Genomic DNA, 22,390 nt, shown 5'->3' with positions numbered 1-22,390 from the left:
TAGGTGGAGTGAATGATTTATAGATCCCATCTTCAAAAGTTTGTCCACATCAAGGCCAAATACAGTCCAGAGAATTTTAATGTGATCACAGAAATTATACTAGTTATTTTGACAATTTTAGAAAACAAGAAGTGACACTAGAAGAATGAAGGAGTCAAGTTTTGCCCTAATTTTAAAAGTAATACTCAAAGGATGTTTTAAATTCTACAGTGATGAGCTTGAAATTAAAATTGGAACAATTGTACAAAATAGATGTTTGTGGCTAATTTTTAAAAGAAGGTGTAATCATTAATAAACAGCATTAGGCATTAAACTAATTCCCTTTCTCAATAGATTGACCAACACATTAGGAGGAAATTATGTTTTAAATTCTACAGTGATGAGCTTGAAATTAAAATTGGAACAATTGTAAAAAATAGATGTTTGTGGCTAATTTTTAAAAGAAGGTGTAATCATTAATAAACAGCATTAGGCATTAAACTAATTCCCTTTCTCAATAGATTGACCAACACATTAGGAGGAAATTATTCTGTATCCTGGTTGCAAGAAGACTTAGTTTCTCATGATCTTCCAATAGAGAAGATACACTGAGTGAATCTCCACTTAAAGATGATTGGCAAGTTGATAGGTATTATCCTAACTAGTTGATATGTATTATGCCTTTCAACTTTGGCAATGTTAACATTTTGGACAAGATAATTGTTTGTTTGGGGGAGGCTTTCCTGCCCACTATAAGTTGTTTAGCAGCACCCCTAAGCTCAACCTTGTACACACCTGTAGCATTTCCCACCATCATGTCAATCAACACTGTCCAGACGGTACCTCATCTTCCCCACACCCACGCCCCACCCAGTTAAGAAGCATTGTTTAGAAGGCGGTCTCTTGAGGCATGCCTAATATCTTTCCTAGTGAACATATTTTCCCTAAATGTGTCTAAAATTTGCCAATGATTTCGTGTCAGAAGACCATATGAGAGATGCAAGGTAACAATTTATCTCAGCTGGCTAGTACTTACTACAATTGAACGGAATACAATCAATACAATACAATGAATTTCTCATGGATAGATATAGAGTCCTGCATTTAAATCAAATAACCAATTTCATAAGTACAAGTTAAAGGAAACTTGTCATGGAAAGAAATCTGATAATGGTAGTTGATCGCAAATTCATTATAATTGAAGTAAGTATTACAAGATTTTTCTTTAAAAAATGAAACCTTAAGTGTTAGTATTATAGAGAATAAATTTCAAATCAAGGAAGGAGATAAACCCATTATAATTTGGTCTTAAAAACACTATGGTCATTTTTGTATCACATTTTGAGAAGAACAGAGGTTCAAAAGAAGGGTATTAAGATTATGAGAACTTTAGCATCCATATAACTTAAGTAATGACCAAGGGAAACCAGAAAGTTAAGATTGAAGAAGAGAAAACCCAGGCAAATATGGAAGGGGGATAACAATATTGGAATGGTTGTCATGTGGAATATGGGGTACATTCTGTTTTGCACAAAGAGAATTAGAAACAATGAGTAGAAGCTATAGGAGCCTAGAAATGAGAAATCACAACTAGGTAAATTTAATCACAAATTTACTTAACCTGAATTACATTGCTTTTTATAGAGAAAACCATATTTATGAAATCAGCATGTTCATGTATGAGTTCGTGGTTTCACACATAGTAAGATGAACAGATGTAAACAAAAGTACATTTAGTGGCTGTATCTTTAAGTGTATCAATGTAGAGGTGCTTAATGAATACTAAAATCCAGAAAACAGAGTTGGTATTCTTCCTCTGCTTGTCTAAGGATGGGTTTTCCTTTCAAATGCAGTCTTCCTTATGGTGCCACTTTGTCCCCAAAGGGTGTTGCAATTACTTTTAAAAAATCAATAAATCCACAGTTGTATTAAGAAATATTTTATTAACAAAACAGTAAATTCCACTTGCTTAGCATTTCCAATAATGGATAAGTTGGCCTTGCAACAGAAAAACAAAACAAAACAAAACCCTTAGGTACCCAATCACACAAAGCACTAGAAGGGTAGGGTCATGTGGCCTTTCTTTGATATCTTAGGGATTGACCACCTCACACATTATTGTAGTATTTTTTTTTTAAAGGCAACACATTACATGGATAAAAAAGAAGCATATTCAATCAGAAAAGTTACAGTCTAGAGATGTAATCAAATTTATGCCAGGTAGTGTTAAATCCTCTATTAACTGCCAACTATGCATGGAACACTGATACATTTGGTATGAAGATACTTGGGATTTTATTCATATCTTTTCTCTCCCTAGCTCATGTTCCTCTCTTTTCTTTCCCCATTTACAAAGAAAGAAAGAAGAAAAAAAGAAAGAAAAAATGCTAGATTTTGTGTAGGCCAATAACATTAGAAATATTTTTACCGACAATATTGCACGAAAGTTTAAAATTTATGCTGGAAAGAAACACTGAAATCAATTCCAAACAACATGCTTCAGAGATATACTGCTTAAAAATACCATTATTTAAGTTATTTTCTATCACAATTTAGAATCTTCCCAGATGGAAACTAGTTCAAGTTCAGTAGATCAAATGGAAAAGCAACCATTTTTTTTTAAACCTCAAGATGTAAATGAGTGGTTTTATATTTACCTTCTATTTCACTGGCTTTCCCTGAGTAAGACTGGATGAGAGGAAAACAACAACTACTTATGAATCCTTTAACCTGGCAAATTAAAAAAGAAGAAAATCTGAAACACAAGTAATGGATAATAAATCTTAGTTTTATACCTCTACTTTCTGGGTCATGAAAACCCTTTAAGACTTTTCATATATAGCAATTACTTGGCAACCATAGATGGTGGTGATTTGCTATGAATTATACATATATCTAAGGTGCTGTATGTCTGAAATCCAGGCCACGTCTTGGCTTTTTTCATCAACTGAAGTATCACAGATGTTTTGCATTTTTTGCCTTTTCTGATTAAAGCTAATTGTAAAAGTATTCTTCTCTTCCATGAAATCTAATATCATTCTTTTAGGAGAGGTTAAAGTAATGCGACCAATTTTTACTGAGGCATCACCTTCCAATCTAATATTGCATTTCCTTCTCATACTAATAATTTATTGCTATGAACATCATTGAAACAATATGCAAAAACAAGTGAATAATCTATACATTTCTACGACTTAATGTGTGTTAAACTAAAACTATATTTAATGATATATATGTAAAACCAGAAAAGTTAAATTATAGTCTATAATCAACAAATAATGATTTTCTTAAATGGGTAGTAGTACAGAATCAAAAATTACTGAAAATACTTTTAGTTGAGAAAGTGTTTACTTTCCAAAAATGTTTATCATGCACATCAGGTTCAGAGACTATATATATATATATATATATATATATATATATATATATATATAATTTTATTGGACAAAAGGTTTTCATTTGCAGCAGCCAGGGTTAAGGTGTAGGTCAACCAATTTTGCTTCCATACCTGCCCACCTAATGGTTCATATTCATGCAGCAATATACCATCGATAGTCTATTTGATAAGGAAAGGTTCCATTTCATTAGGGACTAAAATCTGGAGGTTTCCTGGGAGCATGATCTCAATGAAGCAAATCACCCCATTTGTCATCAATATGTTGGCACAATGATCTTCCTTTCTGCTTTTCAACTTGTCAGTAAATATTTGCTATTACATGTACGTCTGGGTCTTCCATCCTATCTGATGGATTCCTCTGGATTTGTGTGTGCGCGTGTGTGCGTGTGTGTGGGTATGTGTGCGTGCGCAGATTTGTGATCGTGAATGAGGAATGTATGTGGGAAATGTGAGTATTTGGGGGAGCAAAGAAGATTATATGTATATAGTTTACCTTCTAAATCACACCTTTCATACAAATACTAAAACTTAACTGCAACAGAATGAAGGCTGTACATGTAAGGAAAAAAAAGTAGCTGAGTCTTTTTATATACATTCATACATATCTTCCTTAGAATAAACACTACATTGTAAATTTTTTTAAAAAAAGTAATTGTGGCAATTTATAATGGTGGCAAAAAAAGAAAACCCTGAAATAATTGTTGATCTGATGTCATAAAACTCCCTATAGTTAGCAACACTTATAACATTGAATTTACCAAAAATGGCTGAAGAGCAGAGATATATTTTGCATTTTCTATACAACAGGCTATAAAACGTCACTTATCACAGTCCAGAAAGCACACAGAGATGGATTTTATATAAACACATGTAATAACATATTAAGCGTGCATGAAAATTTCCCAATGATTGCATCTATACCCTCGTTTTTTTCTTTCTGTTTTGAAATTTTAGTGTGAAAATGTGCCTTATCTTTCACATTGTTGAAAATAAGGCCTCCATACTTTGTTTTTTTGCCCTCACAACCAGAAGGGGGCTTTTTGAATGTGTTCCTACACAAGTCTTCAAAAAAGCCAGCACTTTGTTTCAAGTGCAAGTTCCAGCCACTGCTCCGGTTGTGCCAGGTGACGAACTCTGAAAAGGTTTGCAGGTCGAGTCACTCAAAATGACAGTCTTCTCTGGCAATCAGACTAATTGACTTCTCGGGAAAGCGCTAGCACTTTGGCTAAATCCGGGATCACAGGTAGCTTCTTTTTCTGTGTTGTGTTTTGTGTTGTTTTTGTGTTGTGCCTCCCGTGTTGTAATACTCCTTTGCTTTATGAATGCGTGCGATCACCACTGTCTTTTAGAAATGTTCCAGCAACATAAAGACAGGCAGAGTAAATTAAAACACTGTGGATGTTAGGGAATTTATTGACCTCTGCTTTTTTTTTTTTTTCTTTTTTGGAGAAACAAGAGCATGAGATACTTGTTTTTATTTTTTAAAAACAGTCTTTCCTTCCTGATTGCATTCCCTGTCTTCTTTTTTATGTGCTTCATAAAAAGGAAAGTAAATAAGTTTATATTATGTCTCAGATAAAATGAAGACTATTTCTATACAAGGGTCCTTTTCAGATCTTGGGATCAGACGTAATACTCTTTATCCTTGTTTTTCTTGTTTTTGTTGGCGCTTTTCGCACTGCTGGGTTGTTTCTCCTTTACTACAGCCCCATTGGACTGTGCTGAGTTACTGATGTAGTTTCGACTCTCATCCACGTGGTATGAGCCCTCATCCCGGTTTCTGTATTTGTACATGGCGTACAGGAGGATCAGGATGCACAGGGCGGCAGCGGCTACGATCCCCACAACCATGCCCGTGGTGCTGCTGGACTCCCGAATCACTTCTGCTGAGCCTGGGTATGGCTCTCTCCCGCCTGCCCGGGTTGGGTTGGCTATAGGAAAGAGGGTGGGAAAAAAAACACCAAGTGATTATGGAGTTTCCTGAATGCCAGAGAGCTACATTTACCGTCTATTTCCAGGCCTAAAGGAACAGCATCGACTGCTCTAGAAAAAGGATACTGTTACTAAATGTAGCAATTCCTATTCCTCTTGGTCACTAAAACGAGGGACTGTGAATCAAGGCACTGCGACAGAGATCTGTTGCCATCTTTTCTTTTTCACAGATCGATTTTGTTAACAGGTTCTTGTAAGTGTAGCTCCAAGTAAGCTCCATGTAGTTCTAAAGGGCCATGTTCATGTGTTAGGTGAAAAACAATAAACCCAACATGGAGAATAAAATCATAACATCATAATGAATCTACGCTATAATATTAGAGATTATCATTTTAAGAATCAAATTGATATTGATACAAAACGCTTACGGTTCACTCTAGACTGAAACAAGATAGCTAAATTTAGGATTACTTCAGAAATTGTAGTGCCTCCTATTGCAATGAATACAGTGTTGAACAAAAAGATAATCCAGGCACTTTTAATAGTCTAATTGCCTACTTTTAAAAGTGTTATTTTAGTCACAATTTTACAAACGAAAACAACTAATTTTCTTTTCGGTTGGAGGTTTATTTGTTCATATCAGTATGTGTGTATGTTATTCATTCACTGGCAGTGGTTGAGTGATCACCGAAACTAAATTTGAGAGGAGAAAGTAAGAAAATATTTTAAAATACTTTAAAGACCATCTAGACTGGTTTTGAGTCAAAATTCAGTGCCTAGTAGATGATCATAAATAAAGGACTGGCTGCCCCACTTTTATTTAACCGACAAACCCTCATTCAATCTTTCCAAAGTATAAAGTTCTTCCTTGGGTATAAGAAATGGATCACAGGGGGCATTACTATTTTCTCCAAGGCCTAGTCGGGCACTGAAACTGACCACAGATGGGGAGAAAAGTCCTGGGATTTAGTTTATAGATAGCAGGAGGGGGGAGCGGCTCTCTTCCTCTACGTAATAAATTTATTATTATTTAAAAGAATTTAAAAGAAAAGGAGCTGTAGAGAGAAAAGATTCTATCCCATCTCTGATCACAGGTCATTTTTCTCTAAGGATTGATTGTGTTTTCTCTCTTTCTCTGAATCTCCATCCTCTCCCTTGTCTTACAGAAAAAAGATAACTTTTCAGATGTAATGAATTAAAAATGCTATAACTTTCAAAATGTTATTCTTTGTAAATTATGCATAATGAACTTAAATAATCTCAAGATTGCATAAATAGTGTGTATATGTGGAAGGTGTGTGTGTATATATACACACACCAGAAACTGAACAGTTCAAAAAAGCTAAAATGGTACTTTTATTTCACTATCACTAGTAATTTTATATATATATATATATATATATATATATATATATATTCCCCCCCCTCTCCGATAGGGAGGGGGATTTCTTTTTTATACCCACTAACCCTTAAACTCTTCAACGGTGCTCCGGGTGGCTAAGCAAGAGGCCTTTTTCCTTTTTGGTCGTGCTATACGGCATGTGGGATCTTAGTTCCCTGAGCAGGGGTTGAACACGTGCCCCCTGCATTGGGAGTGCACAGTCTTAACCATTGGACCACCAGGGAAGTCCCTTTTTTTTTATATTTCTACAAAAGTTCCTATTAGTTACTGGGAATCATTTTCCTACCATATAGCACTATGCTGCTTTGTAATTCGATTTTCAAACATCACCAAGATTTCATCTGCCTAAATGTGGCTTTCTTGCCGTCACTTTCATTCCCCAAATAAAGCCTTACAAATACAGTCACTTACAAAGGAAGCTCTCAGTCTCAAAGCAGCCATTTGTTCTGGAGCTACAAAATGTAGCAGGTAGGGGCTTCCCTGGTGGCGCGATGGTTGAGAGTCCGTCCGCCTGTCGATGCAGGGGATGCGGGTTCGTGCCGCGGTCAGGGAAGATCCCACATGCCGCGGAGCGGCCGGGCCCGTGAGCCATGGCCGCTGAGCCTGCGCGTCCGGAGCCTGTGCTTCGCGACGGTAGAGGCCACAACAGTGAGAGGCCCGCGTAACGCCAAAAAAAAAAAAAAATGTAGCAGGTAAAACCCTTGTATGCTGAATGTATATACCTGCTTGTTTTACAAAAGCTCATGTAACGTTGTTGAATAAAAAAGCCTTGGAGTTGCTTCTGTGGCTGAGGCAGAAGGAGACAAAGACTATAATCCACAGCATTTGATTACAGGAAATTAATTTCCTCTCAAGAAGAACAGAACCTACTGCAGGAACTCTGTCACTATGTGACAAACCAAAAGCAGCACTTTCTCTCTCAAATGCAGTCACCTTTGCCAAAGTCTGCCAATTAGCTCAGCTGCCAACTTTCACTAAATGACAACTTTGTACTTGCTCATTTTGTGGAACATTCTTTTACCATGGTCTCTCAAGAGCTGGAAAAGGGGTTTTATTTAAATATTACCTAAATCATTTCCCCACACCCGATGGAATGCTTTCATTTTAAACACATTTTCATAATCACCTCACTTTGTCTGTCAGAAAAGAACGGGGAGAATGGAGAAAAAATCCTAATCGTATAGCTCATGATAGTCAGACTTGAGAGTTTTAATGCAATGCAGGGTTTACATTTTCTAAACTAAGAATATATATGGCCTCTTTTTTCCATTTAGGAATTGGTATTGTAAATGGACCATCTTACCAAAGAATTCTAATTTTATTTTTATCAGCTCAGATAGTTCTGATATGTTTTCACAACTGTAGAAGGAGTGCACCAAAGCCAAACTGGTGGTAAAACCAGAATGAGATTACAAAGACCAAAGCAAAGCCTCAAACGCTTCCATTTTGCCATAGAGCCATTTGAGAAATGCCTCAAATGTTTAAGGAAAATACTTGTCTTTTTTGCGACTCCAGCCAAAAGGTTGCTTCGCATGCAGGCCTGAAACATCTCTGTAACCCATATATAAACAAAGATTCTAAATATCATAAAACTAGCCTACCAAAAGAACCCTCCACAAACCCAATGATGAAACATTTTATCCCTTTTTTCCCCTAATTCACATTAAAAATTAATAACCACCACAGATATTATTTTAGGTCTATTTGGAATATGCAGTTGCTTCCATATCTGATTATTTAACAATTTTTTTTTCTGTGTATGCTTCCAATCTGAAAGCTAAGTGATAATTTTCTTAACTTCTGTGCTAAGATCAGAAGTATTTATACACTTAAGGGTTAATGGGACATCTCTCCCAGATGTGCAATAAAAGGCTAGAGAAATGTAATTATTTTCATGAATTATAAATGTGGTTCCCATATTGATTGTCATTAATGGTTTATTTTGATGATCACTGAAAAATCTCTGAGGAATTTCATATTAATTTAAATGTAGATAATAGCATAAATGGCTAAAAAGGCTAAATGCCTTCTTATATAATTTGGTTAATATTTTTTATTAAAAAATACAGTCATCTCTTCACCATTCATGACAATATGAAGAAAGGAATTTAATCAGAAACCTCCATAAGCAATTCTTATATCTCATGGATTTGAGTATTTTGCATTCTCTTTACACTTCCTAGTAAACTAAATCAAGACCTTCTAAATAATTTTTTAAAATCTACAAGTGTTTTTTTCTCAGCAGTGCTAAAAAACAAATTAACTGAATGTTACTTTCACTCTGTCTCCATTTCTTTGTTGTAGCAGTGATGAGAACACTTAAAAAAACAGGTAAAAGAGAATATAAGAGAGGTGCTGAAAGAATGGAACAGGTATAAATTAGCAGTAAGTCTCTGAATAGTCAAAAGTTAAGTGATTTGTAAGTAAAACTAAGCTAATGTAGCCTATTCATCACATGGGGCTCAGAGGTACAAGGAGCCCAGATCAATGGAAAACTTCAGTAGGACCGACTGACGATGGGCAAAGAATAAGCCAAGGCATTTACATGTTATCGGTGTAACTGGAAATGGGCAAGTATTCAGCTCCACCCATACTTTCACTTCAGGCTAGCTGGCTAGCAAAAAGAAAAGAAAAAAAGTAGAGTAGATGAAATATCCTAACGGTTTAGGCCTATATACCCTATTTTAATGATTCATAAAATAAAAAATATCATCATGAATTACACATAGTTTATGTGAACACTGTAATAATAGATTATTTTACTTAATCAAAAATTTCCCATGTAATTCTATCTTCATTTTACTGAAGGATGCCAGTCATCACATAACCCTCAGAGAGAAAGAATGGTAGTGGTAGGTCTACCACATGCGGGGAAAGTGCACGTGCACACCTTAATGGCAATATGAAGGCCTTTGATTTTTGCCTAAATGACTCAAAAGCTACTGATAATAGTGGTGAGGACAAAAGGCTGTCACAAGGGTTATAACCTCTTTCATATAAGGCACTTCTCAGCCAAATGGCTATGGAAATATTTCTGGGACTTGTGTACAGATAGTGTTATCTTAAGGACAGATAAAAATTTATTTTAATTCTCTCTCTCTCTCTCCTCTCTCTCTCAAATATCTGGCAAGATCTGATGGTCTCTAATTTTCCATATGGCCTGCTTTGGCCCAGATTTATCAAGAATATTATAAGCTAGCTCTAAGAATTTTCTTGTTTGTCACTGTCAAATTATTTCTCTGATTACTTAGAAAGGAATAGTCTCTCAGGTACTAGGACAGTTATTAACATATTTCCACATGATACCCTAAACCAGTTTACTCATATCAGGTAATAATTCATTGTAAAGAATGCACAGTAAGGGTAAAAGACACATTCCAGGGCCTTGTCACATAAAAAGAATAATAAACCCATTTGTTGCTCTGCACAAAAAAAGTTAAAAAGTGAAATATTTAAAATTTTAACTTATCCTTAAACTTGCTGAATAGTTATTTTAAAACTACCACCACAGAAAAAGAAATCGTCCTGATGTACGTTCCTTCTTTATTTTTGATAGGCCTTGGCACTGTATCTGTGAAAGAACATGATTTCCCCAAATAGGAACTAATATAGATCCAGTTAAGAAATACCATAGAACAAACATGTTTAAGAGACACAACTGGCTATACAACAGAGTGGAGAGGACCACGTGCCAAGTCTTACTTCTTACCAGCTCCTTTGGCCCTTGGTCACCCACTCCATGCTCCTGCCTATTCTTTCTCCTACTTCTTCCCCCTCCCTACCTCTTCTCTGCATCCCTCCCCCAGCTCTTGGTATTCCTCTAGGTGGCCCTCGGAGAGCACAGTTGGTGTGTCCCTCCCCACTCAGTAAAGGAAGAAGGCCAGGCCAGCGGGGGTCAGGACTCTGCCTCTTCGAGTTGGTACATTACTCAGCCGGGTGTTCAATGAGGGACAAAACTTATTGCCAAGTTCCTGATTTCACATCACACTTTAAAACTGTCCCTATGGCGGGCTTCCCTGGTGGCGCAGTGGTTGAGAGTCTGCCTGCCGATGCAGGGGACACGGGTTCGTGCCCCGGTCCTGGAAGATCCCACATGCCACGGAGCGGCTGGGCCTGTGAGCTATGGCCGCTGAGCCTGCACGTCCGGAGCCTGTGCTCCGAAACGGGAGAGGCCACAACAGTGAGAGGCCCGCGTACCGCAAAAAAAAAAACAAAACAAGTGTCAATGTGATTATTTCATTAGAACACAGCCTTGGTGCTTTATATATTGGTTTGCTTTATTTTAAAATTTAACTTTCTAAATTTGTTTAAGAATAAAATTCTATGCTTTATCAAATGTTTTATTACCAATTTCAGAAAACTTTGATTATGAAGCAGGGAAGATGAGCACATTAGGCCGTTCAGCTTTGCACTGGAGCCTCTAGTTACCAGTTTGCCACTGTTTGATTGTGTCTGGTCATAACCACAGTCTGTGCACATGGGAGAATAAAGCCCTCATTGACTCAGCAAGATGATTCACAACTGAAGTTCTAAAATAACTCTGCATTTTTGAAAGGTAAATTTTTGAATATTAATGACTTTTTCCAAAGAGCACTGTGCAATGGAAAGCATCCGACATCCTTTAGTTATTCTTTCTTTCCATTCTGAGATTAGAAACATAGTAATCAAATATTGTTATTAAAAAGCAAACCTGCTCTTGATTTATGTTTTTACATAATGTTTTACACGTGAAACGATGCTTAAAATCCTAATTCCTGTTACATAAAATGAGGGTTTGGTGAGCGGTGGGACCTTGTATTTCCGATGACGAGTTTACCAAGGCAATAACCATGTCATCAGATGTTCTTTTTATCGCTCAAATTGTCACTTTTATGAAACTATTTTGTATACTTGGATGAGCTATTCTTTCACTGTAATCTTATTATATTTATGTTGTTTCCAAACTTAGCTTTGCAGGGTGAGAATGTTGTTTCCAGGACATTTGTATTGCTGGTTTTATTTCTTCAATATAGACTGTTAGTGTTTAGGTACATCATCAGCCATGACCCTGTCACATCAAGGATGATGCAAGAGTTTCACTATATACTGAAAACAAGGAAAATTCAGCCTTTAAGCTTTAAGAAAAAAAAGAAGTGTAAGAGATTACCAATATTAAGAAATAATAAAGAATAAAATATACCAATGATAAAAAAAAATGGAACTTGAGCTATATATTTCAGACCAGGAGGGGTAGATAAAGGGTCATAAAACATTATGCTCAACATATATCATTCTGCTATCCTAAAATTATTAGACCACCTGCCTTACAATAACCCTTTTAAAAAATTATTGGAAAGATGCATTTACTGAATTTTTTTTCTCACTTAAAAGTCTTTGACCAGTCTTTCTGGTTTTATCGTAGATTAAAAGTAATCAATTTAAAATTTGTCTCCACCCCAATGAAGAAAAAGAATTGCCTAAAATGATCCCATTAGACCATAGTTCTGCACTGTGTCTTAATAGATGTGGAAGTTATTATAATTCTAAGCTAGCCTTGAAAATGGTTTCAGATTCATAAGGGAAGATTTGACTTTTCCAGTACCCAGTTTTACTAATACTGTGAAAAGAAAATTGGAATTGTAGGCTCCTGTGGTATTTGTGAATTGAGATTAGCACAATTATTTTCCCCATCACCAAAAAAGAAAATTATTATTATTTTCATTTTTGTGTTTCAATACAACATAGGCCAAAAGAAACAATTATGATGTAATCACTCATAAGAATGCACGTTTAAGTACCACAGTTGCAGGAAAGCAGGTAGGCAATGATTTATATGATATGCATTCATTTCAACTCACACTGTGGTTTTCCGAGAGGTGATGAATGACTGAATGCCAAATGTTTCAAATCCTTCCCTGCTCACCAGCTCCACCCATGCCCTGCACATTTTGATGTTTGCTACTGCAGGTCAAACAAATGGCTTGAAGGAGGTCATGCCTGATACATCTCAACCCCTACCCAATCAATTGGAGATTCAGAAAGGAGATTCAGATAGAACTTGGAAATCAATAAGCCTTTACTACCTGCCTGGCTGCCAAGACTAACATTTTCCTCTGCTACTTTCAAAGCCACCAAGTCACGTGTATGAAGGGAAATGCAGGGGCCACCGCTGTGGGATTGAGAGGATCATTTTCTTCACCAGATATCTAGGCGTTGCATGAGGAGGGGTGCAAAACACAGAAAAATTCATAGTGTGCCTGGAGGACAGGGAGTACCAACTAGGACAGCTGCTACCTCAGATGGCACCACACGGAACAGAAAAGGCAATGGACAATCACATCATGCGTGACATTGATGACACTGAAAATAAATAGACAGAAGAACACATTCTCCCTCATCTCTGAGGGAAGCCATAAGATCATGGCTCTGTGTCCACAGCTTAGTCATCTACAAGCTTCACGGACTTTTTACATGGTCATTGTGCCCATAAGGTCTTACTAGAATCCATGAAATTGTCATGGTGTTTACTAAAGTACCAATGTGACTACTGTTCTCACAGCTCTTCATGGTCTGGCCGCAGCTACCTACTCAAGTTTGTCTTCCATTTCTCTCAAAGAAAGTGACAGTCATAATTTTATTGCCATCTCCCAGTTCCCATACACCAATAAAAGTTCTACCTTCATGCCTGACTCATATGCCCTTTTTTTTCTAGCCTGGCTGAATACTACTTATTTCTCAAGACTTAGCTTAAATGCTCCATCTTTTGTGATGTTTTCGCTCAGAATATTCACTCCTGCTGTCAATCAATTAATGGTGAGCTATAGTTATGTTCCAGGGACTATACTAGGTCCTGGGGGTAGAGGAGTTAACCAAACACACTTGACGTCTGCCCTCATGGACCCTGAAATATAATGAGGGAAAGAGACATACAACAAAAATCACACAGTTAGGCTTAGAGCAATAACCGGAACATGTGTAATGAAGGAAAATGATAAGTACCGTGCAGGAGTAGAACAGAGGTTTCTGATTTAGACTGGGAGTCAGATAGACCTTTCTGAGATGGTAACATTTATGCTGAGATGTGGAAAATCAGTGGAGAGTAGGCCAGTGAAAAGTGGGCAGAAGAATCTTCTAATCAGTAGGAACCACATGTGGAATGACCTTGAGGAAGAAAGGAGTTTGCTTTTCAGGAACTAAACGAATGCCAGAGTGGTGGCAGCATATTGAGTTTTGGGGGAAAGTGAGAAGAAATCTGAAGGTGGACCTGAAACTTACATAGATCATAGACCATGGAATGAAGCCATATATCAAAAGATAATCACATTTGACTCCATAAATAATAACAATTTTACGTGGAAAAAGGTGTCACTAACAGAGTGAAAATGCAGAAGAGAAAGGAGAGGAGAAATATCTGTAGTACATACAACAAACCAAGAGTTAACACCTATAAAATCTACAAAGCATGTATCAATTGCTATAGAAAAAGGCAAAAACCCACTAGAAAAATAGACAAAAATAGAGACAAGAAGGTGGAGGATAGAAGATCTACATGGGTGATAAATGTAGGACAAGATGCTCAATTTCACTAGAATGGAAGTCAAAATAAAATAAGGAGGGTTTTTTTTTTTTTTTTAGCCAACAATATTGGAGGAATAAAGTAGAATTAAAGAAATAGTGACAATTTGGTTAGAACATCTGCTTGGGAAACAGACAGTTGTGCTGGTGAGAATATGAATTCCTCAAAAATTTTCAGAAAGTAATCTAGTAACATCTATCAAAATTTAAAAGGATTAAATTGCAGATGGCTGATGGGTGGATGTGAGTTCATTATACAATGCCTTCTAATTTATTATATGTTTGAAATTTACAATAGTAAAGTTAAAAAGTACACACATACTTTAATCAAGAAATCTCAGTTTGAGAATATAGTCTAAAGAATTAAATACACCAGCATGCAGATATATAAATACAGGATGCCTGTTATCACATTTCGAGGAGAAAAGAAAAAAGGACAACTTAAATGCTCGTTAACAGGGTTATGGTTGAATAAATTATTCAGCCATAATTGCAAAATTTATTGGACACCCTTAATTATGGCACACTTACAGCCTAGAATTTTAACAGAGTTAAAAATAGGAATTACAAAAAATTCTGTTGACCTAAAAGATGTTCATAATACATTAGAAAGTAGAAAACCAAATTTAATTCATAGAGTGTGCTTCTATTTTTCTATGGCAAGAGAGAAAAACGACCCTATATTTATATATGTTCCTAGGAACATGGTGAAAGATGCATGCCAAGCTGTTATCATTGGTTAATGAATGGAGATGGGAAAAAAGGAAAAAAGAAAATCAAGTAGAAAAAATTAATTTAAAAATTTCAACAAATATGTATTGAGTAACAACAATTTACCAGGTACCACATAAGGTGTTCATAACAACATACATAAGACAGCCATGGGTTCCACCTTCTTAGAACTTTCAGTATATTTGAAATAAAACAGAAAACATAAGAAAACAAACAGGACAATTTTAAATTTAAAAAATTCAATAACACAAGAAGACACAAAAATTGGATGCTAAGAAAATAATGAGGGAGAGGCTTTACACAGGTCATCAGCAAAGGGCAGTCTCAGTAGAAGTTATTTGGAATGAGCCTTAAAGGAGGAGAAGGATCCATGCCTTCCAGTGTGAACCCTGGAAAGCCATCAAGGATTTCTCAAGAAGGAAGATATGAGATAGGATGGCTTCAAGCTGGCAAGAACAGAATCAAGAAGACGTATGGGAGAATCTGGAGAAAATCCATCTTTATCCCAATCTTCTCTCAACCACATATTACATCAACCATTTTAGTATGGATCCTATACTATTGTGAAATCTTACTTACATGTCTCATTTCTCTTGGGCTGTTTCTTCTCTTCCAGACTAGACTGCTAGTCCTTTGATAGTGTCCTGTGACTCTGTTTCTCTTTTCCACCAATTCCCTCACCTCCAAACATCTAATGAAGGCTCAACACATGAGCTGCAAAATGTATGTTTTCTGACTGATTAGAGGAAGAGATTTTTATAAGTTCATAAATTTTCAGGAGTAGACTGGGGTGGATATAGCCATTAAGAAAATGTCAGAGATCTTTGATTTCAAAGTTTTGAGTAAAGGTAATAAACAAGTGGGTAAAACATTGATGGTAATTACATACATCTTTATAAAATACTTTTACCTCAATACTTTCCTAACTCTCACCTCCTATAACATCTTCAATAAAAGAAGTAAAGATGGTATTTATTTAATTAAGCCAGAAAGCACCTCTCTGCTTAAGTGAATTGGGATCAGTGTGCATCAATGCAAGTATTGTATCTGCATTTACTTTCCCTACGCCTCCAAGTATAGGCTGCTTAATTCCAGTGACTAAGCACTAAGTTATTTAAAGTCCACCAAGTTAGCAGTCTTCAGTTTGATTTGTTCGGGTGCCTTACTTATATTGACCTTATCTGATACCCACAGCACTACAAATAGTTGAGAGCTAATTTGGAGCTCTTTTCTCAAATTCAGCAGAGCAGTTGCGGAAGTTTCTAGGGTATTTTTTATTCCTGTTGCTATTAGAGTGAGAAAGTTGAAAAGGGCCTCATCAGTCAGGTCAAACTTTCCATAACTGTCAAGTAGAAGAAAGGCCATATAGGCAATAATTGAGAAAGTCAGTTTCAAAGCTGGGGAGTGTGGAGATTCTACATGCGCTTTTCATCAAAATGTACCACATTTCAGAAAACGCTAGAGGAGCTATATTTTGAAATGGAGATGATACTCTCCATTATTGATTTCTACTCAACTAAACTCTTTGATAGCAAAATAGCTTCTTTTTCTGGGAGGTCATTGACTAAAACACCCAGAAATACATACACCCAGAGGTCACTTTTCTTAAGATTATTTTACTTTTTTACATATAGAAAGTTGAACAGTCGCTCTTTACACAAACCAGGGGATTCATTCCAAGGAATCCTCAAGACTGGAACCAGAAATTTGAGGGGAACCTGGTTTATAGGAAGACAAAGGTGCCACTATGATTATAGCTGGAGTAATGAGGAGTGTGTGTATGTGAGTGTGTGTACATACATGTGCGCATGTGAATATTGCTGCGTTCCTTCCAACTCTCTGACAGAAGTTGCTACAGTCACCTTTATTTTCTCATAATTTATAGGTAAAATCAGGCTTCTGCAGAGCTCCAGGGAAGATTTCATAATACCTTGGGATTAACGTACTTAAATGTATTGCATTATTAAAACCCCCTTTGTTCACTTCCTCCCAAATGGTACACGGATTTACCCTTAGTAGATATAATTTCATGTGACTTAACTGTCCTCTGATGCTCAACACGGCTACTATGCCTTCTGACTCACTGCAAGGCTGAACATTTTTTCTTATTTTATTTAGTTAGCAACTGTTACCTTTATTGAATTATTATTATATGGTAGGCTCTGGGCTGTGCACTTTACACACATTATTTAATTTTTTCCTCATAACAACTCTGTAGTTGTTATCATGACTTTACGGGAAAGGAAACTGAGTCTCAAAGAGGTTATGCTATGTATGCTTCCCAAGTGGCATAGCCAGAATTCAAACTCAGGTGTGTCTGTGGCTACTACAGTTTCATACATTCAACGTGTTGGCACTTATGACTGTAAAACAATGTGTTAGTATTCCCAAATGTTCCCTTCCCTGTAGAACTGAACCCTTTAGGCCTCTCTTCTAAGCAGCTGTCCATTTCCACCTCCTCCAGCCACATTCCACCACACCTCCGGCCATCTAGCTGTCCTTTCCAGTAAAAGGAGTTTGCATTCCCACAGAATCTTAGGAAAGCATAGCAAAGTGGTAAAAAAGAATTTTTTTAGACTCTAGTCCAGGCACTGCCCCTAACTTACTGAGTGACCCTTAGCAATTCATTATCCTCTGCTCACATTCTTTCATCAGAGACATAATGATGATACATTATTTATCTCCCAGAGTCACTGTGAGGATCCCACCAGGTGGATAAATGTGCCAGTGCCCTGAGAAGGATAAAGTGCTATGTAAAAAACGAGGGGGGCTTCCCTGGTGGCACAGTGGTTGAGAGTCTGCCTGCCGATGCAGGGGATACGGGTTCGTGCCCCGGTCTGGGAAGATCCCACATGCAGCGGAGCGGCTGGGCCCGTGGGCCATGGCCGCTGGGCCTGCGCGTCTGGAGCCACAGCAGTGAGAGGCCCGCGTACCGCAAAAAAAAAAAAACAAAACACAAAACAAAAAAAAACAAAAAAACCCACGAGGGTCCAGTTATATTTCCTGTGTCTTCCACACAAAAGGTATTGAATCGGCAGCCTTCCCAACAATGAGACAACTCTGCGATACCCACAGCACACCATGTGACCACCACAGACGTTATCTCCGAGGGGATCTCTGTACTCAGGGACTCCCCTTTCATGAATGGAGGCCCTGTCAATTCAGGTGGCAAAGCAACCATGTATACTATGAGGCCTGTGGTTTCAGGCCATTAATTGTTAAGCTACATGTGGAGCTTGTTTCTGTTTATCTGTGAAACATTCTATCTTTATGGATCTGTGCTCTCTGGCTCCCGTGGTTGGAGTGAATTAAATTTCTCCTTCTTTCAGAATTTTATTATGAGATTTTATGTTTTTAGGTATTAAGAAATCAATCATCTAAGACCACTCTTTGGTAATACCTGACAGAAGGGCTTATTATCATGGAAATAACAACTCTTTTGATGAGGTTTTCTTTCTAAAATTGTTAGGTCATTTCTTCTTGGCCTCCTTCCTTCCCTGATCTGGAATTCCATGTTCTACTCTGGATGAAATCCACAGTAGAGTCTCTGTAGCAGAGCTGTATGCTGGGTCGTAGGGGCACTGCCTCTCGCCCAGAGTTTCTATATAGTGTTTATGTAAGTGCAGGTCATTCTGGGTAACAGGACAGCATGCGGTTTTCCTGATTTGAAACTGGGTCTCCTCACTTTGGGTGATCATCTTTGTATTCCTGTCGTGAAGCTACTGCTGTCTCAGTTTTCTTTTGTTGGGGAAAGTCACATTCTTTTTGGTGAAAGTGCAATAGCTCAGGTGAAAGATGAGACAGCTTCCCCACTGAGCCCATTAGAAGGAGGCATGTCCAGCCTAGAATTGGGAAATACGGAAGAAAAGCCATCCATCATTGGGGGAGGGTGTGTGTGTGGCGGCTCTGCCTGGTTAAGTCATGCAGCCCAGAGTGTTCCGAATATTTTAGGAGGCAGAGCAAGCCGATTATAATAGCACGCAGGAAAGCGAATCATTCCTTCTCTCAAAAGCTCTGTGGGGCAGCGACCTGCATTGTTTTCCTCCAAAACTAAGAATAGCAGATGACATGTGCCCTCTTCCCATCCTAGCAACCTACATTCATCCAACTGAAGCACTGCTCTTGTCTTACTAGTTTCACAGTGGCTACTGAGAAAAGTTTGATGCTGCTAGAATTCAGAAAGAGTTTAAAAAGCTTTCTGTTGTAGATGCTAAAGTGCCAATTACTAACATTTCCCCTTCTTGCCTGTGGCCATAGGTTTATTTCCATTTATAATATGGTTGACTCCTCAGTTAATCTGCTGGTACTACTAATAAAAGCTAAGTCATACTATCAAAGTTTCTAGGTGGCAGACTCAACACTAAGGGCTTTACATGGATTGTCTCTTTCAGCATAACAACATCATGAGTATTTAACATCATTCATGTCATTTTGCAGATGTAAAAGGTCAAGTACACAGAGGTTCAATGTTCTGCTTCTGATGACACAGCAAGTGGCTGAACTGGGATGTGAACTCGGTCTGCTTTCCAAAGTCTGGTCAATGAAATGTAAGATTTTAGTATGCTCAGAGAGGTGGTGACATTGCTCCTTCTCTTTCTACTAATTTTTTAAATTTAATTGATGGCTTCTGGCTCTACTGGCATCTTTAATACACCCTTTTTTTTAACCTGGTAATTTCATAAAGTACTCTTGTCTTTCTTATTACCAATGCCAGGCTTCTTATAATACTGAGGGTGGGTAAGGAGCTACTAATGATGAAAGTGATCTGACCAACAAGTCAGATGACATGAGATGAGACCTGCAGACTAAAGCCTATTGTAGCATTTGCTGGTCTCTGAAGCACGTGAACCAACAAAGAAAGTGTACTGGCTCTTCACGGGGGCAGCATGCCCTGTAGTGTAGTATTCAGAATATGCTGCTTTACCTCTGATACCATCTGAGGAAATGTAACTAATAAATGCCAAGAAAACTCCACAGGAAACCGATTTCATTATCAGCGCAGATACTGGACACAAATTACAAGAAAACATGGTTTCACTCTTCCTGCATTTCATGTTTCCATAAGAAGTAGACTTACCCTTTATTTTTCTAAAGCTATGCCGCATTTCTTCCTTCAAGGTTGGTGAATACTTCAAAGCACGGCAGTGTATCTCATTGTCTCCTTCCAAAGCTCAACAGGACACGTCACGCTTTAGAAAGGCTCTTATGGTATTTTAGCATTTTCTAATAAGGACTTGTGAAAGGTTATTAGTGTTTTAAGGCTGGATATATGTAGGCTGCCTAGAAATTTATGCTATGCACATGACTGAGTAGATTTTTTCTGTTACTTACTGTAGGACGGTTCTGCATTAGCAGTCATGCACTTTTTGCAAACTTTCTTTTTTAATTTTTTTTGACCGCACCGTGTGGCATGTGGGATCTTAGTTCCCCGACCAGGGATCTAACCCCTGCCCCCTGAAGTGGAAGGGCGGAGTCTTAACCACTGGACTACCAAGGAAGCCCCTGTGGACTTTCAGGTAAATGCTTAATCTAACTCAGCAAACTCACTTATTTGCTAAGTAATTACTGTAAGTGGCCAAGCACAGTTAGTTTACATGTGTGAATAGAGCCCGCTGTCTCTAACAGCAAAAGGGACTGTACCTATTTTCCACCCAGATCTGGAAATCTGTCTGCCTTGTGAGGGGCCTCACTACAAGTTAGGATAATGGGTTCACTGGCACAGGCTACTGAGCCTCAAGGATGCTAAGACACTTCCCCAAGACCAGGAAGAGCTGCAACTCGAACTAGTTCTATCTGACTCCAAAGTTACAATCATAACTAATACTCACTCCCTGTTGCATATCACAATTCTCACACAATGCTCTTGAAGTTTTTCCAATGTGGGACAATGATTCACTCCATTATATTGTTAAACAAAAATTATCAAATCATAGAAAGGTGAAAACAGTTCACGTTAAGTAAAAATGGCTGTGTTCTGAAAACAAACGGAAACCATCTTTTGTGTGTTATTTTGTTTTCAACTGATCTCCTGGTAGGAACTAATTTTGGTAAAGGAAATCAGTTGCTTGAAAAGGTGGAATTGCCTTCACTGACCAAGACCTTAGGCTTGGGCAAACTTTAGACAGGCTTCTTCCTGCCTCTAGGGCCCTGGCCTCCCTTTCCTTAGAGCATTTACTTTAGAAAACTGGTAAATCCAAATTCCTTCTCTACCTTTGACGTGTAAATATTTTTAAAGCTTCGTTTTCGTGTTATAACCCAGGACTATTTTTCTCAAGGACTTAGGAGCCCTCGCTTTGAAATATAACCTTCAAGGAAGACAGCTCCCCATCTTCCAATTTCTGTGGGGAAAATAGGAGCCTACCTTGAGTGGGTACGTGTTACTCCAACTCATAAAGCTACCTTCAGTCTTGAAGATATTTGAAGGAAAGGGTTTATTCTTCCTTTGGGTGAAGCCAATCAGCCAACACAGAAGGTCTAAGGTCTATGATCCCTCTATCCCAGCTCTTAAAAACTTTCCAGTTTTGGTTTGTTTTGTTTTTCACAGTGAATTGAGCTCGGATTGAATTTTGGGCTCCTTCTACTGCAATCCTCTTGAATAGATCTCCCTTGTCTGTTTAATGTTGTCCAATGTAATTTCTGTTTTGACATTACTGTTCTCAGAAAAACGGGAAAAAGTACAAATGATGTCTAATGTCTTTCTTCCATTTTAACCATACAGCATTTCATTTTTATTCCAGTTGTCTGGAGAATTAATATGGAAAAAAGCAGTTCTTCCACCAGCATGTCACACACTGAAAGCCACCTAGCCCATCAGAGCCCAAACTGCAGATGCCCTGTCCTGCACCTACATGATTACATGATTAGCTAGGCCCTCGCCACTGACTCTGGTCTGACCCTGCTCAGGAGATGCTCTAGGTGTTTCCAGAAATGGAGCACTCATTACTGCTGTTTTGTTGGCTGCACCTCAAAACTCCCCATGTTAACAGCGATGTGTTGGCTATTACAGGCTAATTAAACTCGCTTTTGAATAATTACATAATAAGTACCCCCAATTTAAATGTAGCACAAAATTATCTTCTAATCAGGCTCTAAAAATATGATCTAATAAGTAATATATTCCTTTAAGTGACTGTGATTATTTAATAAAAAAATGCACCTAGTTCAATATACATATCTTTATTCCTAATGTGGTTAATGGGATCAGTTCAATAGAAATCCTTTGATCTTTTCTCAAAATAGCACACTGGAAAACCACATGAAATTGCAGAGTAATGGCAGCAAATTTAGCCTAATGAATAGTAATACATGTAAAGGACCTTTCGCCATCAAATTTAAATTTATGCCAGCCATGGAAATTATTTAAATGAACATTTAAAAAATTAATCTTATATTTG

The 22,390-nt window shown here is 37.6% G+C and overlaps 1 protein-coding gene across 20 annotated transcripts in view; it reads right to left on the bottom strand.

Annotated features, from left to right (window-relative positions):
* Positions 1-3,402: 3,402 nt before the first annotated feature.
* The window catches only part of NRXN1 (neurexin 1), a 1,121,986-nt gene continuing 1,102,998 nt past the window's right edge, over positions 3,403-22,390 (bottom strand). For 11 of the 20 annotated variants that reach the window (XM_029232574.1, XM_029232582.1, XM_029232576.1 and 8 more), the window contains one exon: positions 5,000-5,307. In XM_029232574.1, coding sequence (XP_029088407.1) covers positions 5,000-5,307 — 308 coding nt within the window. Of the gene's footprint in view, positions 5,308-22,390 lie in introns of all 20 variants that reach the window. The other 9 variants (XM_029232577.1, XM_029232579.1, XM_029232585.1 and 6 more) reach the window with 2 other exon arrangements.

This window comes from Monodon monoceros, unplaced genomic scaffold (genome assembly GCF_005190385.1).
Source record: "Monodon monoceros isolate NGI ecotype Baffin Bay Population unplaced genomic scaffold, NGI_Narwhal_1 Super_Scaffold_19, whole genome shotgun sequence".
NCBI classification, from domain to species: Eukaryota; Metazoa; Chordata; class Mammalia; order Artiodactyla; family Monodontidae; genus Monodon; species Monodon monoceros.
The sequence above is the reverse complement of the archived record's forward strand: the minus strand, read 5'-3'. Positions and strand labels throughout refer to the sequence as shown.